At 37.5% G+C, this 16,849-nt stretch overlaps 2 protein-coding genes and 1 long non-coding RNA gene across 10 annotated transcripts; 1 reads left to right on the plus strand and 2 right to left on the minus strand.

Annotated features, from left to right (window-relative positions):
* The first annotated feature begins 586 nt into the window (after positions 1 to 586).
* LOC103315623 lies at positions 587 to 5,266 on the plus strand. The gene is made up of 4 exons (XR_511993.3): positions 587 to 913; positions 1,137 to 1,505; positions 1,694 to 1,818; positions 3,537 to 5,266. It is a non-coding gene; the product is annotated as an uncharacterized LOC103315623 (long non-coding RNA).
* LOC116417317 (putative uncharacterized protein DDB_G0290989) lies at positions 5,259 to 9,559 on the minus strand. 8 transcript variants are annotated; one of them, XM_031929997.2, is made up of 9 exons: positions 8,664 to 9,559; positions 8,555 to 8,596; positions 8,447 to 8,488; positions 8,319 to 8,360; positions 8,095 to 8,233; positions 7,832 to 8,006; positions 6,797 to 7,759; positions 6,588 to 6,660; positions 5,259 to 6,404 (listed from the first exon to the last, which is right to left on the minus strand). In XM_031929997.2, exons 1-7 carry the CDS (start codon positions 9,158 to 9,160, stop codon positions 7,224 to 7,226), a joined length of 1,473 nt encoding a protein of 490 aa, XP_031785857.1. In that variant the 5' UTR covers positions 9,161 to 9,559; the 3' UTR covers positions 5,259 to 6,404; positions 6,588 to 6,660; positions 6,797 to 7,223. The 8 variants fall into 8 exon arrangements, with proteins under 8 accessions (XP_031785857.1, XP_031785853.1, XP_031785856.1 ...); XM_031929993.2 differs by having other exon boundaries at positions 5,259 to 6,407; XM_031929996.2 differs by having other exon boundaries at positions 6,588 to 6,663.
* LOC116417316 lies at positions 9,196 to 13,689 on the minus strand. Its single transcript, XM_032602024.1, has 2 exons — positions 13,612 to 13,689; positions 9,196 to 11,458 (listed from the first exon to the last, which is right to left on the minus strand). The coding sequence occupies exon 2, from the start codon at positions 11,428 to 11,430 to the stop codon at positions 9,217 to 9,219; it is 2,214 nt and encodes a 737-aa protein (XP_032457915.1). The 5' UTR covers positions 11,431 to 11,458; positions 13,612 to 13,689; the 3' UTR covers positions 9,196 to 9,216.
* Positions 13,690 to 16,849: the final 3,160 nt, after the last annotated feature.

Here is a 16,849-nt window from a genome sequence, read left to right on the forward strand (position 1 = left end):
AAAAATCGGCCATGGATCGGCATTTTGTGTCGCCAATGTGCCAACATTTCGTGTCGTCATATTGACAGCACGCGTGCTGGGCACGCGTGCTCGCACTATGCCGCCAACGTGCCGTCCAGCGTGGCGGGAAAAAAATTTTAAAGATTTTTGTCCACGCATGTCGGCACATTGCCTGCACATCGACAGCACGCGTGACGAGCACGCATGCCCCAAAAATGCCCAGCACGTGATGTTATTGGGGATCTGACCCCAATAACATCACGTGCTGGGCATTTTTGTACATATATATACACTCCTAACAATAATGCAACTCGATAAATTTTATATATATATATATATATATATATATATATATATATATATATATGCGATCTACCCATTGCATTATATACGCATAATAGTTATTATGAAAGTAAACGATTCACATTATTATTTGTTTATCTAAAACTTAATGCAAATTTATTTGCTTATGCATTAATTGTTTACCACGTATGTGAATACGTATATTCATTATTATATATCGCATTAATGCACTGCATACATTTCGATTTTTATTTATTTATTTATATCAACGTTATTATTTATTATGCACAAAGCTATTGTTTTCTTTGCATGTGTCAATACAACTACCTAATAATTAAATAATTTAATTGTAATCGTTTTCAAAAGTTTGAATAGTACGTTTGAATTCGCGCCGCGCGATACGTGCACTATATATGTGATTTTCCGTTGTCTCTGTCATTGTACTATAGTTAATTAAGCGGGAAACGCAACAAAGTATATTACTTTTTGCTTTGATGATTTCCCTCGTTAACAGCAAAAAACTTCGTTCGCTGAATAATCGTTGAATATCAACAATTGTTTCTGCAAACTTGGATAATCACTTGTGTTATTGCTTAATCAACTCAATTAGGTAAGTTAGAGCTATAATTTTGTTATTTATTAATCAAGTAATTGTCGTGCGGTAAAAGTGAGGTTAGAAAAATCGTTCGCGGAGACGATTTCTTTGTCAATGCCTTATTAATGCAACTTTTGTGCAAATATTTTACAGTCATTATGGCTACATGTACCATTCTTTCAATAATTATTAGTTCAGCAACAAAATTTTGGTACATTCATTTGCTTTTTTTTATCAGACCCGGATAGTCGAAGAATCTTGCCGCATTTCCTGAGGAAGCTGTTGATCGTCGACCCTCGCTTGCGTCCATCTCCAGCTAGAGAGGGGCTGCTCAACAGGTCCTGGAAGCCTCGTCTTCTTCGACTGCACCTGATGGACATTGAGTTTGTCAGGCAGCTTACACATACATATATTTTCTGTTTCATACACTCCATCCTGCAACTTGATTACTTTTCTTTCATTATTTCTCATTACAACAATAGTTCATATAGACTTTACTCATTCTTTCTTATACTTTCTATTTTCGAGCCTAATATTGTCAACCACACCATCGTCTGGATCATCTACCACACCACAGCACCTGCGGTTCCTAGAATATTATATAAAGGTAAGCAGGATAAATCCTAATTTCTGTTTAATTATTAATTTAATATTTAATTGTATAATTCTTTATTCATTTTAAACCTGTCCCTGCAACATTTCCTAATTCACTCAATGATTTCCTATAAACATTTCCTATTTATTCTTCTCAACCGTCTTCCAAATACTTTTTCTAATATAAAATTGTGTTTATAGTTAGCTGAAAAAAAAACACAGACAACAACAGCCACTCAGCGGAAGATAAGAATTGCAGCTTGCTTCTGAGGTACTTCGACAGGTTCAGCTCACCGTACTCACCAATATAGTTGGAATTGCAAAAAGTAAGCTAGGATGTTTATTTATTTACTAAAATCAAGTAACTTCTCTTTATCAAAGTCCCAGCTAGTAAGAGATTTTTAATGATAAAACATTTTCAAAGTCTAAGTCTGATAGGTCGAACCCGGGTGTAGCTTGTCAGATAAACATCTGCTCTGAATGCATTTAAATAAAATGTGTCACAGTAATTACTTTTCAAAGTACTGTTAAAGTATCAGTAGAAAATTATAAATATTTATTTTAATAATAATAGATGGTTTTTGGACAATAATGATCTCTGGAGAGACATATTGCCAATACAAAGTGATTGGTTTTTAAATAGAGATGTCAAATTTTGTAGACAGTTTTTAAATGTAATTACACAACTTATTACCGTGCCACATTTTATTTCAATGAATTCTATGTATATTCTTACCTGAATAGCCACACCCGGCTTTTGCCTTTTCGACAAGGAATTGTAAGATATAGTGTTATACAAGATATCTTAACATCTGAGACTTTCTTTATAACATTTTATTACATTGTACAGTTCAAAAGTTGATATAAGACTTCATATGATATATCATGTTTCAATTTATTGTCAAAAAGAAAAAAGCCGGGTGTGGTTTTTCAGGTAAGCATATATGTAGATTGCATTAAAATAAAATGTATCATGGTAATTAGTTGTAAAATTGCTTTTAAAACATGTATGCAAATTTACACATCTCTATTTTAGTAATCATTGACTTTTTATTGACAATAATGATCTCTGGGCAGACATGATGTCAGTAAAAAGTCATTAATTTTTGAAATAGAGATATCAAATTTTGTACACAGTTTTCAAATGTAATTACACAACTTATTACCGTGCCACATTTTATTTCAATGCATCTTGAATACATGTTTACCAGAAAGGCAGCACCCGGGTTTCTTGATTTTGATAAACCATTGTGTTTCAATTCTGAACATATATTAGATAAATCATGTACAACAAGATAAATCATATATATTCGATTAACTCTGTTATTTTTTAGTCTTTGCCTAGAGATTCATACTCGTATTTAGATAAAAGTGACTCTACGCTAATGACTATAACTGAGATACAAAAAGTGAACTTATCTCTAAATCTATTCAATGTAGAGCAAAATTGAAAGAGGTCTTTTTTGTTTAGAATAACAATATCAACCTATAAGTACTCTTAGAATTATTGAAAATGTCATTTTTTGAAAAACTTCATTCATCGGCAATTGGCAGCCATTTTGAACTTTTTTAATTTGAGGTCTAGAATCATTTTAAATTTTCGAATAGATTATTTCAATGATTTAGAATAAAAAGTCCCTCAAGTATTTTTCTTCTAAAGTCAATAGATCTTGAGATAGAGAAAGATGATGGTATAAACATGTGATTGGTATAGAGTAATTTTTTTCAAAATCCAGTGACTTGGGAACAAAAATGCTTCAGGGACTTTTTGTTCTAAATGATTTTAATAATCTATTTACAAATATTATTGAACGCTCTCTGATCTTTTACTTTTCAAAGATGTATAGATATTGTTAATATTTCTATATCTCTATTTATTTATTTATTTATTTAGTGCTTTATTATTTTTGTATATTTTTAAATAAAAAAAGATCAGGGAGCGTCGGAGGAGCTGATGCTGTGGTCGAGCTTCACGGAGAGGGGCGGTGGTCGGGGCCCCTCTCACCCAAAAATATTAATCATTATTTTTATTTTTAAATTTAAGCACCATCAGAAGCGCAGCCAGGAATATGCGACAAAATTAGGATTATCTTTATAGATAAGTATATTATCTAGCGTTTATAATTTATTCAATTACAAATTTAAATCTGTTTTATATTTATTTGCAGCGGTAGCAGCAAAGTCAACAATAATAACAAGGAAGTGTGCCGATTGTTCTCCTCGCCTCCAGGAGTCGTCCAATTTTCAACTGCTTTATTATTATTTAATATTGTTCGTTTATTAATATTATTATTATTCTTGTTATCATTATATTAGATTGATCAAAGCTCAAAAATTGTTATGTATATTTTATTCGATATCATTGTTATATTTTTATATTTGTACTGCGCTATAGTTTTATTGTTTCAATTGTATTTATTTATTTATATTAATGTTTTAATAAATCATACATATTAATTACCTACAATCCTCATCTGTCTCGATCATTTATTTGCGAGGCTTGGCCTCCAGTAAATGCGAGCACGCATTTCCGGATTTTCCGGAAAAGTGCTCGCATTATGCCCGCACGAACCCCTGCATATGCCTGCATACGAGGAGCATGCCGTGCCGTGCGAAAAATACGCGTCCACGAAATCGGGAACATGCGCGCAAAATGCCTGCATACGAACGGCATTATGCTCGCATTTTATCGGTACCCGTGCTGGACAGATCCACCACGGAAGCAAGCAAAATGCTCGGTCATATGCTCGTCATATGTCTTTCATGTGCGGATGCAAGTGGACCGTCATGCGTGCCCATTTCGTGCCGGCACGTTTTCAGCATTTTCAGAGCACCCCCAATAACATCACGTGCTGGGCATTTTTGGGGCATGCGTGCTCGTCACGCGTGCTGTCGATGTGCAGGCAATGTGCCGACATGCGTGGACAAAAATCTTTAAAATTTTTTTCCCGCCACGCTGGACGGCACGTTGGCGGCATAGTGCGAGCACGCGTGCTCAGCACGAGTGCTGTCAATATGACGACACGAAATGTTGGCACATTGGCGACACAAAATGCCGATCCATGGCCGATTTTTCGAACGTTTGCATGCCGGCAATGTGCCAGCATTATGACAGCACCGCGCGCTGCATGCGTTGAGCAATTCGTGAGCATGCGTGCCTCGACACGCGTGCTCGCACAGTGCTGTCATTTTGATGGATTACCGTGCTCCGCGCGAAAATTTGAACCAACACGCGAGACAGCACGTTGGCGGCACGCGCGTGCTGCATGATTTCGGCACTCGTGCCCGCTTTTCGATGGCATTCCAGGAGCACGCGTGCAGACACTTGAAGAAGCTAGGTGCTGGCATGCGTGCTGCATGCGTGCGGCACAGGTGCATCATATACGGGGCATTTGGACGACACGCGTGCGCATCTTTTAAAATTCGGCTAAGTCCTGAGACCGATAATTGTCTATGGAAAAAACAGCTTCAGGGCGCTGTGTACTATCAAAATGATTTAATTACGAGTTGTACCCTATGATAGATGATTGCTCAAACGTACATCAGTTTAAAAATTACTATTTTCACAATTAAAATTTGATTAATGTAACACATCCTCTTGACGTGCCGCACGTCGTGCTGTCACTGTGCCGTCCAGTTGCTGTCTCGACATGCGTCCTAGGGCGTCTGTACGCGACGGCACAGAGACTGCACAGCGACAGCACGCGTGCCGCGTGCTCAGAATGTTGCATTATTAATAATTATGGACTTTAATTAGTAAAGAGCATACATTTATTACTTTTTTTATTCTCTCCAAACCGAATTACATTTAAACATTATTTTATTACATAATTCTAATTATTAGCGATGATTATTAGGTGCAATTGTGCATCAAATTGTAAGAAGAGTTGTGGCTCAGAGGCTAGAGCTTCGGACTTCTGATCCAAAGATCGTGAGTTCCAGCCCTACACCCGGCAGATTTTTTTTTCTTACATAAAATTTTTTTTATACTATATAACAAAATTTATTAATTATTTATGATGTAGATGCTTAGTTATGCGTTCTAACTAATTTTTATTTAGCGTTATTTTTATATGCGATAAAATCGCTCCCCGCCGGCCATATGCCTGCATACGAGGAGCATGCCGTGCCGTGCGAAAAATACGCGTCCACGAAATCGGGAACATGCGCGCAAAATGCCTGCATACGAACGGCATTATGCTCGCATTTTATCGGCACCCGTGCTGGACAGATCCACCACGGAAGCAAGCAAAATGCTCGGTCATATGCTCGTCATATGACTTTCATGTGCGGATGCAAGTGGACCGTCATGCGTGCCCATTTCGTGCCGGCACGTTTTCAGCATTTTCAGAGCACGCTGTTATCTGGGACGCTGTTATCTGGGATAACATTGCATCGGCATAATGCGAGCACAGCGCCAAAATCGTGCGGCACGCGTGCTTGCCAGGTATCGCCGCATATGCTCGGCATATGCTCAGCATGTGCTCGGTCTCTGTGACGGCGATCGTGCACGGCACGAGCAGCATGAATGCTGCGAATGTGCGTGCATTATGACGATGAAATGCCGTCGTTGTGCCCGCATTTTGCGGGCATTTCAAATTTTTTTAATTTTTACGGCAGTATGCATGCCGGCATATTGCTGTTGGTTTATGGGCGCATTTTGTGGGCATAAAAATGAATTTATTTTAATTTTTTCTAAAATTATTTTATTTAAAAAAAAAAGAAATTAAATTTGAAAAATTCGTAATACAATATAAATACAAAATACAAAGAAAATAAAAAGTATATAAAAATAAACCATAAATAAAGATTAATTTGTATTTGATGCAGTTTCTTCTGTTGCGCCCAGCCCCGTTGCTCCTATTCTTGTAACTCCTGGTGCAGTTACCTGGTGCTGATGCTTCTAGTCCTCCTGCTATAACAAAAACAAAAATATTAGAAACATTGATTTAAAATCAATATTATCTATTATATTATGAGCCCAGTATGATGGAGAGAGACTATTTGGCGAAAAAATACAATAGTAATTATAATATAAAATGCTGATGGAATTCATTATACAATTAAGAGAGTATATTAAAAAATAAGTTTATACGTTGAATGATGAGTGCGCAGTCCTTGAGTGAGTCAACTGACAGCTGCTACTTTTCCACAAATACATCTGTGTGCTGCTGTTGTTGATTCGTAAAAAGAGATGCCCTCGAAAAGAGAAAAATGACAAAAACAGTTTATAAAATTATCAATGCAATCAATTGAAAATAAAAGTAAATAAAATAAGAGGACCTGATAAGTAAACTTGCGTACCAAGTATAAGCGTTGTTGAGTTCGTCGTTATCGTTTTTGTACCATGTCATCGCTCGAGTGACCTTTGACAAAAAAATTAATTAATTTTTTTGGGGGGGGGGGGGGGGGGTGAAGGGAGCCCCACCGCCGCTCCCTTCTGTGAGGCTCAACCAATGCAATAGCCCCTCCAACGCTCTCTTACACTTTTAACACTACCTACGAACAATAAAAAAACTAATACAAAAGAAAAATGTAATAACGATCAAAAATTATTGATGAAAACAAACTGTAAGAGAGCGTTCAGATAAAAAAATATAGATCATTTATAAAAACAAATTAATTGAAGAAACAAAAAGCAGAACCGATCTATATTTTTATATTAAGCTGCAAAGAAAGTACATGGATTAAATGAACAAAAGAACATCAATAAATAAAGGGGCGACTTAGCTCATTCCGGGTAGAGATCCTCGTCCGACGGTTGAAGGTCATCCTGGTTTTCATTGATCGACTTTGAACCGTAGTCGTCGAAGTACGTATCCGGCTCATCCAGTTCTTCTTCTTCCTGTTCCTTGAAGTCTTCGTTTTCTTCAGCTTCTTCTTCTTTATATTCTTCAGCTTCTTCTCCTTCTTCGTCTTGTTCTTCCTCGATGACCTGCGTATCGTCGAACTGGTCTTCGTCGACCTCTTCGTCTCCATCGCTGGGCTGCTGTTGGTCCATGAGCTGGTTGTCGATGGGCTGATGTACTTCGCCCCCAAGGAGTGGTTTGAGGTCGTACTCGTACTCCATATTTCCTACCGCGTTATTCTGCGGTGGATCATTTTGGCGTTGCCTCTTGAAAGGAAGCGATTGTTCGGCCGGTGGTGCAGCTCTCTTGCTTTGACGACGATAAGCTTCCTTACTGCTCTTCAAAGCTTTCGTCATCGCAGTCGCAAATTCATCCTTCTTTGGCTTCCTGAGGAGTTCCTTCAAGATGGGCATTGCCTCTGCATTAAAAGAAAAGATTTAAATTAATTCAACTATATCGACAAAAAACCAATAAATTCAGATATACATACCACTGCAGGCTAAAGCGAAACGCGTATCTTTTAACGCCAAAATATTGTTGTCCGACTTGGATCCATGCCAAGTGACATTCCGGAACAAATCTTCATGAAACTTGAAGCAGGCTTTGAAATAAATCGCTGCAGCGTCAGTTTCATTCGCACCTCCAAGGTATCTCAAGTAATGGACCTGAAAATACACATTAAATTAATTAGTGAATGGTTATTAAAATATCATACAATCAAGCGTCTTTATTAAAGTGAATAAAAATTGTTACGAGAGCATCAAACTGATCATCAGCGAGATGATCGAAGGCAACAATGTCAGCCGTTGTTTTAAATGGCAAAAATTCTGGACGAGTTCTCGTTGCAGAAGATTGCGCGGCTGCCAAGTTTTTCAGGATGTTATAAATCGCTCTAGAAAATAATCAATAATTAATTTTCATTAATTACAAAATATTACTCAATATATGGATATTGGAATAAAATGGTCGCCACGTACGTCACTTTTTGTTCCATTTTCTTCAGTCTCTCATCGGATAAACTGAAAATGAAAATATTAATACAATATAAGTAAATTATAAATTATATTGATTACAATTTTGATTGATGGTATAATTTGTAGCATACCTTGTCACATCCTTAAACTGCTTCAGCGTCTCTCCAATCCCGCTAAAAACGTAAGTATAAATTGATTTAATTTGTTGAAATATATTATGCGAATAATATATATCATACCGTTGCGTTCCTTCGAGGGCTGCCAGTCTTCTGTTGATGGAGCTGCGATTACAATTAAATGAGTCAAAATACATTTTTCACTCTCAAATATTTAATTATAAAAACGCACTCCAATGTCTCCCGTGGTGGTTCATTGAGCACATCATTGCGTTGTGCTCGTGGTGCTGGTGGTACCAGCTCCTTCTGCTGCGTGTTTCGATACGCTGGTGGTTGCTGAGGATGCAGCGTTTTCCACTGAAGCGGTTGCTGCTGCTGCTGCGGTTTCTTCTGCGGTAGTGGTTTCCGCTGATGCTGCTGCGATGGTTGTTGCTGCAGTTTCGGTTGCTGCTGCTGTAGCTGCTGTAGAGGCTTACGCTGCGTTATTGCTGCTTGCTGCAGCGGCCTTCGGTGCGATGGTGGTTCCTGCAGCGATTTTGTATGCGGTGGTACTTGCTGCCGCTGTTGTTCTTTCAGCAGCCGTTGAGAGAGAGTTGATGTCTCAGTCAAAAAAGCACTCCTCCCGAAGCTCCCTGTAGACACGGAGAAGGAAGACATCTTCTTCGTGAGCTTGGTTGCTGCGATGTTAGTTGGAAGCGCTCCCAAATTCTTCCTTTTTTTGTCAGCCATGCTAGTAAAAAACGAAACACAAGAAGAAAGGAAGAAGTAGGCTACAAAATGAAGATTTAATTTTCTAAGCTAGTAGACATAATTTTTACGACGACGAAAAATTGAGAATTTGACTCTATTGTCGGAATTTCGGGAGACCAGTAAGGCATCCTGAAACACTTAGCTGTGACTTGATTTAGAGAAACTAACGTCAATTGTGGAATCGGTAGAGAGCAGAGAAAAATACCGACTAATGGTGAATCACACGGAAGTTTGAAAAGGTCCTCAACTTTTGAAAAAACTCGTAAAAGAAGATGACATCCCTTTCTTTCGTAATCGATAATATTTTTGATGACACCGATAGAGCCATTTTTAAGCATTACAGTGCTATCCTGCTGTGAAGTGGATAAGTGAATATCCCCAGTAATAACTTTCTGATATTGTTTACCGTTTTTATCATTATTATTAACGATCACGGAGGAGGGTATCGGACCATTAACGTGATTTCTAACAAATTGCAAATGATTTGGATCAACATATGGTTTCGATGCTGTACAACAACTTTCATGAATTCTATTTGAAATTTGCTGCAAATGCTGATTCGGTTTCCGACACAATTTCCGACAAAAGGTCATATTATTTTCGTACGGAAAAGCTGAGAACGAATCCAAGTGTCCAAATGATCTAGCGTCATCCGAAAGATGCAGTAAAGAGTGGGTATTAAAAGACAAAAATTCTACGCCATACACATCGGAGGCCAACTCGACGAAAGTTTCGATGCACTCTTGGGCAAAATCGATAGCTTGTGGCGAGTGATGGGGATCAGCGAGAATTCTGATAGCTACGTGCAACAAAACAAAGTGCTTATAAACAGCTGAATTGACCAAACCATTGAAAACGTTGACACCGCTATAAAGAAGAATTTGTCTGTGCTCGGTGGCTTTAAATTTGCCATGCTTGTCAATATTGACAGGTTTCCGAGCAAAGTCTCGAGGACAGAATTTCGATACCTGCTCTAATCGATCGGTTACAAGTTTGATGTGATTTGCGGAGAGCTTGACCGATTTCACAAATCTACCGTCGATTACACCTTGTAGGATTTTGTCCATTATACCAAGGCACACTAGATGCATGTAATCGAAGACGGTATTAGAAACTATATCAAAAGGAAGATCTGCAAGAGGAGTCTGCTCAACCATCTTGTGATGGTCATGATCAATTCTTGGCCTGTATTCATCTTCCGTGCGCAAATGGTGTTTGGTTCCCTTGTAAACCATAACACCTGAACGAACGGATTCGCCTTGCACGCAACACCTGGAACAAGGACTTCGAGAATTGTGGCTTCGATGACACAAGACGAAAGCTCGAGCGAGTGCGTCCGCAACGAAACATCTTAATTTTATGCATCTATTTTTGTCACCGAATTGAACACCATCTTGCAGTAAGAAGCGCATATCCGTTACGAAGAAATGAAAAAATTCCACGACAGACGTTGGTTTTTTGGAACTTCGAAAAATACCGACCATTTCTGGAGAGCTCGATGGAATATTAGCTATACGTATCTGTATGGGCCACATTAAAATATTACCAGCTTTGTCGAGCGAGGCTTCATCCGTGCTAAAATCTAGTTGGAGAACATCGGGAATCATCAAAACAGGAGCAGATTGAAGAATTTTTTTTATTGCACCTTCTGTACCTAAGTGGAGATACTCGCCACCTGCAAGGCTACTAATCGGAGATAACGAATATACCGGCGTTTTTAGAATTGTTCGAGGATCAATGTGAATATCTGAGAAGCAACTGTGACTTTTCAAGGCTAATAAAACTGCCTTTATTTGACGATGCGTCATATTTTGTTCAGTGAACACCGCGGCAAGCCTATCTTCGAAATCCGGTAAACTCTCCTTTCTTTGAAATGACGCAGTTGTCGAACACGACATTGAATCAGAATCACGTCGACCTGGATCATCATCATCATTATCATCATCATTATCATTATCATCGTTACGTACGAAACACCGCTCATCCTGAGCATTCCCCATGGACGGATAAACATTAGGATGCTGCGATGAATCATTATCGGAGAGGAGCCCTACTACATCGTCGGAAGCCGAAAAAACATCATCTTCGACAATCGAGTTTATGGAGGGAACACGACTGCTCTCAGCAAGCAAGCTCTTTTTCAAGCATTCATTATGGGCTCGCTCAAGCAAGCGATTTCTTCGCTTCCTGTACTCATGAGACAAAGATTCCGCTGGTTTCCTTGTACGCAAGTGTCGTATAGCAAACATGTTCTCTTTTGTAGAAAATAACACACCTCTGTAAAAAAAAGTGAATTAAATAATGTAACGTAGATATTCATGAAAATTCTCAATTTCTATTAATCAGAGTAACAAATCAGTACTTTCCGCTCTACTATTTTATGTCAAAAATTAAAATTATTTAAAACAATAACTACATTTTTATTCAAGAGTGCAAAAACAAAAGTACATTACTGTGAAAACGACAATTACTTGAAGTTTATCAATTATTATTGATAAACTTCCAGTAATTGTCGTTTTCAATACTGAGAAATACAGTGAGTGATAAGGAGTCGTGGAGTGAAAAGCCGGGTGTGGATCTTAAGGTAAACTGGTATGCAGAATGCAATTTAATAGCAGATATCCATGTACTTTGTTTTTTCCTCACTTTCATAGTCCTGATACCAAATTTCATCCCTGTAATCAGAAAATTATTAAAATGGCACTGTAATCATTCTTCCGGAGAGGAATGTTTTCAGTGTTATTCGAATAATTTTGTAGCCAAAGATCTGAAACTTGGTGTCACAACTATGAGAGTGAAATAAAAACAAAATATATGAGCACTTGTCGCTACACACATCCTGCGTACCAGTTTACCTGGACACCCCTGTCCGGCTTCTCACAGAATAACTGGAATTTATAAGAAAGATTGTTAAATTCTTTTTCTATTAATTTCAAAATATTATAAAATTGTACCTTGAGATTGAAACAAATATTTGACGTAAGACAGTATATGATTAACTTAGACTGTTAAGCAACGATTTCAGTCATTCAGTGAAAAGCCGGGTGGATGTTTCAGGTAAACTGGTATACAGAATGCATTTTAATTATTGATTTGATGCACTTAGTTTTCTGCTCACTCTAATAGCTCTGATACCAAGTTTCAAATCAATACGTACAAAATTATTCAACTGGCACTGGAAAGAATCCTCCCCGGATGCATGATTTCCACGCCGTTTGAATAATTTTGCTCTCAAAGAGCTGAAACTCGGTATCAGCACTATAAAAGCAAAAAGAAAACAAAGTACCAGAGTATTTGTTATTCTACTGTATCCTGTACACTACTTTACCTGAAACCAACCACCCGGCTTTTCACTGAATTGCTGTAACTTATAGGAAAGACTTGTTAATACTTTCTGTAACCATTCACAAATGTTAGATAATAGAGGTTTGTAATTCTACAAAAAATTGAAATAAATCACCAGCATAAACCAAAAGTCTTGAGCATCAATTTTCAGTAATTCAGTGAAATGGCGGGTGTGGGTTTTAGGTAAACTGGTATACAGAATGCTTCTAACTTAAAAATATTAATGTACTTTGATTTCTTTACATTTTTATAGTCTTGATACTAAGTTTGAGATCTCTGGATACAAAATTATTCAAATGACACTGAAAACATTCCTCTCTGGAAGAATGATTGCAATGTCATTCGAGTAATTTTTGTACTACAGATCTAAAACTTGGGATGAAGAATATAAAAAAGTAAAAAAAACAATGTATAGCAGTATCTATAAATAGAAAGCATTCTGTGTAACAGTTTACTTAAAACCGAGCACTCGGCTTTTCACTGAATGACTGACAATTCTTGCTAAAGAGTTTTTAAACATCCTGGTGATTTCTTTCAAATCTGTAGAATTTCAAACCTCTAATATCTGACATTTGTCAATGGTTACATAAAGTATTAACCAGTCTTTTCTATAAATTGGAGCCATTTAGTGAAATGCCGGGTGGAGGTTTCAGGTGCAGTGGTATACAGAACGCATTTTAATTATTAATCTTGATGCACTTTGTTTTCTGCTCACTTTTACAGCCCTGATATCAAGTTTCAGATCAGTACGTACAAAATTGTTCAACTGGCAGTGGAAAGAATCCTTTCTGGATGCATGATTTCCATGCTATTTGAATAATTTTGCACTCGCAGAGCTGAAACTCGGTATCAGCACTATAAAAGCAAAAGGAAAACAAAGTACCAGAGTATTTGTTGTTCTACTTAATCCTGTACACTACTTTACCTGAAATCAACCACCCGGCTTTTCACTGATAATAGTGTTTTGGCATGGTAGTTAGTAAAACTAAGTAAAACTAAAGTAAAACTCTTTAACAAGAATTTTCAGCCATTCAGGTAAAAGCTCAGGATCTAAGAGATACCCAGTAACTAAAATGATAAGGTACCTTTTCAGTTGACGTAGATTGAGTACTTCACTCGATGAAATGCAGAACTGGACTGTTGAGCTGGATCCGCTGCCCTGAGCTGTTGACTGGGTTGATCCAATAAAGTTTTCCACCTACAAGCACAGTACGATATTAGAATATTGAAGAGTATTACGATGATTCCCTAGAAATATAAGCAGCATTACACATCCTGAGGAGTATACAATATAAAAAAGTTATTAAATGAGCATTGGAAATCAATAAATATATTTCAATGTTAATTAAAATATTTGCTCTATTACCTGCTGGATAAAAAGTACAGTAGAACACTGCCAAAACTGCTGCTGAAGTAAAGCTGTTTCCTGGTGTGAGGATGGTCAGCAATCCCAAACGAATTTTCCTCGAAAAGAGAGAAATACTTTAGAATTTCCAAAATATTATGAAATGGTTGACAGATGAAAAGAAAGAGAGAAATAGTGTGTGTGTGTGTGTGTGTGTGTGTGCGTGTGTGTGTATGTATATATATATAGATATACATATATAAAACACAAAGACTGATAGATGAATAGAGAGAGAGAGAGAGAGAAAAAGAGAAATAAAGGCCGCTCAGGATGGCAAAAGCAGTTGCTTCCTGGACACGCTTCCTCCTGGACAAGCCTCGCTGATGGTAGCCGTAGCCAAGGGTTGCAGTGCCACAGATTTTTGTCTCTCGATTCTCTGAAACTGCGACAATACAAGATAGAAATTTTGCCGACATAACCTTACTTTTACGATCGACTTTTCGCGGATGATATACAATGAACAAGACATCATTTATCGATCTCAAACCTACTTTACACGATTATTCACTTAATAATTTATTAAATTTAAGTGAATTGCAAATGATTTTGGTGCATTTACTATCGAAATATCAAAACAAAAAATCGACTTTTCGGTAATCATTGTCCGATCAAAATCTTCTAGATTTTTTTGGTGTTTCTGGTATTAATCGACATCGGTGTCGGTCGATTTTGCTGAATAGGTCGTCCGAAATTATTTGCAAATGTCGGTACAAAATTATTTTGTGCAGTTGCGGGTCTAGGTGCAAATGAAAACGGACTTTTATTTGCTCCAGATTTATTGAACGGACTATTATTTCTCTGATTCATAAACGGGCTTGTACCCTTTGAATTATTGTTTACATTATTGGTTTTTGGTTTACTTTCGCGTTGTCTCGCGAAATTTAAACATGCAGCTTGTTGCTCGTGATTGTCAAGCTTTCTGCATTTTATCAGACAAGCCTCTATATCCGCCAACTCGAAATGTGTAAGATGTGTGTGATACGGCTCTTTTATTCCATTTATAAACGTATTTTTCGCAACATTTTCGTAAAACCTAATCTTCATACTTATCAAGTTACGGTCTTGATTGTTTAAGTTTATATGTTCTTTTAGCTTATTTAAACGTTGTTTAATTTCATCAGCATACTTTTCATAATTTTGATTCGATAGTTGAAAACAAGAGCTAAGTTTATTGTATAGCAGGTCCTCCGACCTGGGATCGCTATATCTATTTATTAAGAGATTTTTACAATCATTCCATGTTGCTGGATCATTCGCGACTATTAAATTTAAAGCTTCTCCGCGAATTCTTGATTTAATTAACGCAAATAGCGCTGTATTTAATGCTTCCTCTGCAGTGACTAAATTTTCAACAAATTTATCGCATGTTTGGAGAAAGTGAGAAAGGAGCTTTGTTCCTCCTTCATAAATTGGTATCGCGTCACGCCATATGGCTAACCTCAATTTAAATTGTTCCACTGTGATTTGCTGCGCCATTTTGCTCTCAAATCAGTCGTATTTAGGGATAAGGTAAAGATAGGTGAATAGGGAATTTCAAAGACTTACTCTCTTCTTTGATGATTCCAGGTGAATCTCTGTTCGAAGGTGGGCCTCAAACTTGACGTCCCAAAAGTACTGCGACGAAGGGGTTGAAACACCAGCCGCTTCCTCTCTGATGATTTCCGTCACGGTATTGGAGGAGAATCTCGATTCAGCAGCCTCGCAGTATCCTGTCCGCAGCGCCAGTTAAGTGTACGTATTGCAGAGCGTACGTAGATTCGCAGGTAAGTAATTAAATAAATTGAATATGGATTTGTTCAGATTTATTAATCCGTCTTTACAGCTTGGAAACCCGACAGAGACTGACTCGTTACCAGTGCAAGAGCCTTTTTAAAAGGTTTGTAACTTTGCTTGTTTAATCTTTCCTCCATTGTTCTCCATGCGTGCTCGATGCGTGCTCCGCCGTATGTGCCAACATAAACACCTTATTGTTGCAGGTCTCGAGAAGCCAAAGCGATCGATACGGCATGCAGAAGGCGATCGATAACAAGCGATGAACAAGCGACGACTAATACGGCTCATATAACTCCTCCATGCCCAAGTTGAATGACGTCCTCGTTATTTGTTATCTCGGTATGTTGTGGGCTCCTGTTTGGACTCCTGCTTTTACATGAACCCCTGTTTTTACATTTATATTTATAGATAATGAAAATTATTCCAATTATTAGAATCAGCATGACAATTATAAATGACGCTATTGATGTATGGAATTCGATTCCGAATTTTGTGAATTTTGGTGTCTCCATCGTAGGTACTGCTTGCGTTTTTAGCGGTTCGAATCTCCGTTGATGATCCTCGATGATCAATGGTTGAACTTCCGACACCTTAAGTTCTCCGAGATTGTCGTCCACCCTATGTCCCTGTATCAACAGATTGTTTCCTCCAAAGATCTTCGTTCCAAAAAATGTTTCCTTGTTCTTGTTATTTTCGATTTCTGTTTTATAATTACTGGATATCAGCGTCAAGTTGTTTAGGAGTGGATACGCCAATGCTAGAGGCGCATTTATTGAAATTGTTATTGTTTTTGCGTCTTCTGCGAGGATTTGATAGCATAATTAGTCGCTCTGATAGATCAATTGACATCTTCTTGAAAATAATTTTATTATCGAGCCATCCAGCTTCCACGGTATCGTTACGATCTCCGTCTGGTTATTTCGGTTAATTATAGCAAGTCTTTGAAAAAGGGAGAATTCAATGGAATTTAGGATAGGAATTTTTATGGTATAAATTATGGAATTATGGATAGTTACGACTGATCCCTGAGCAAATCGAAAGTCTAACAAATTATGATAATGTGATATTAACTCTTTTTGGGAATAAAGTTCTAATAGATGTGTCTTTATACTTAGTATTTGTTCATGGGTTAATATTTCCAAATT

Source organism: Nasonia vitripennis (assembly GCF_009193385.2).
Source record: "Nasonia vitripennis strain AsymCx chromosome 4 unlocalized genomic scaffold, Nvit_psr_1.1 chr4_random0007, whole genome shotgun sequence".
NCBI lineage: Eukaryota > Metazoa > Arthropoda > Insecta > Hymenoptera > Pteromalidae > Nasonia > Nasonia vitripennis.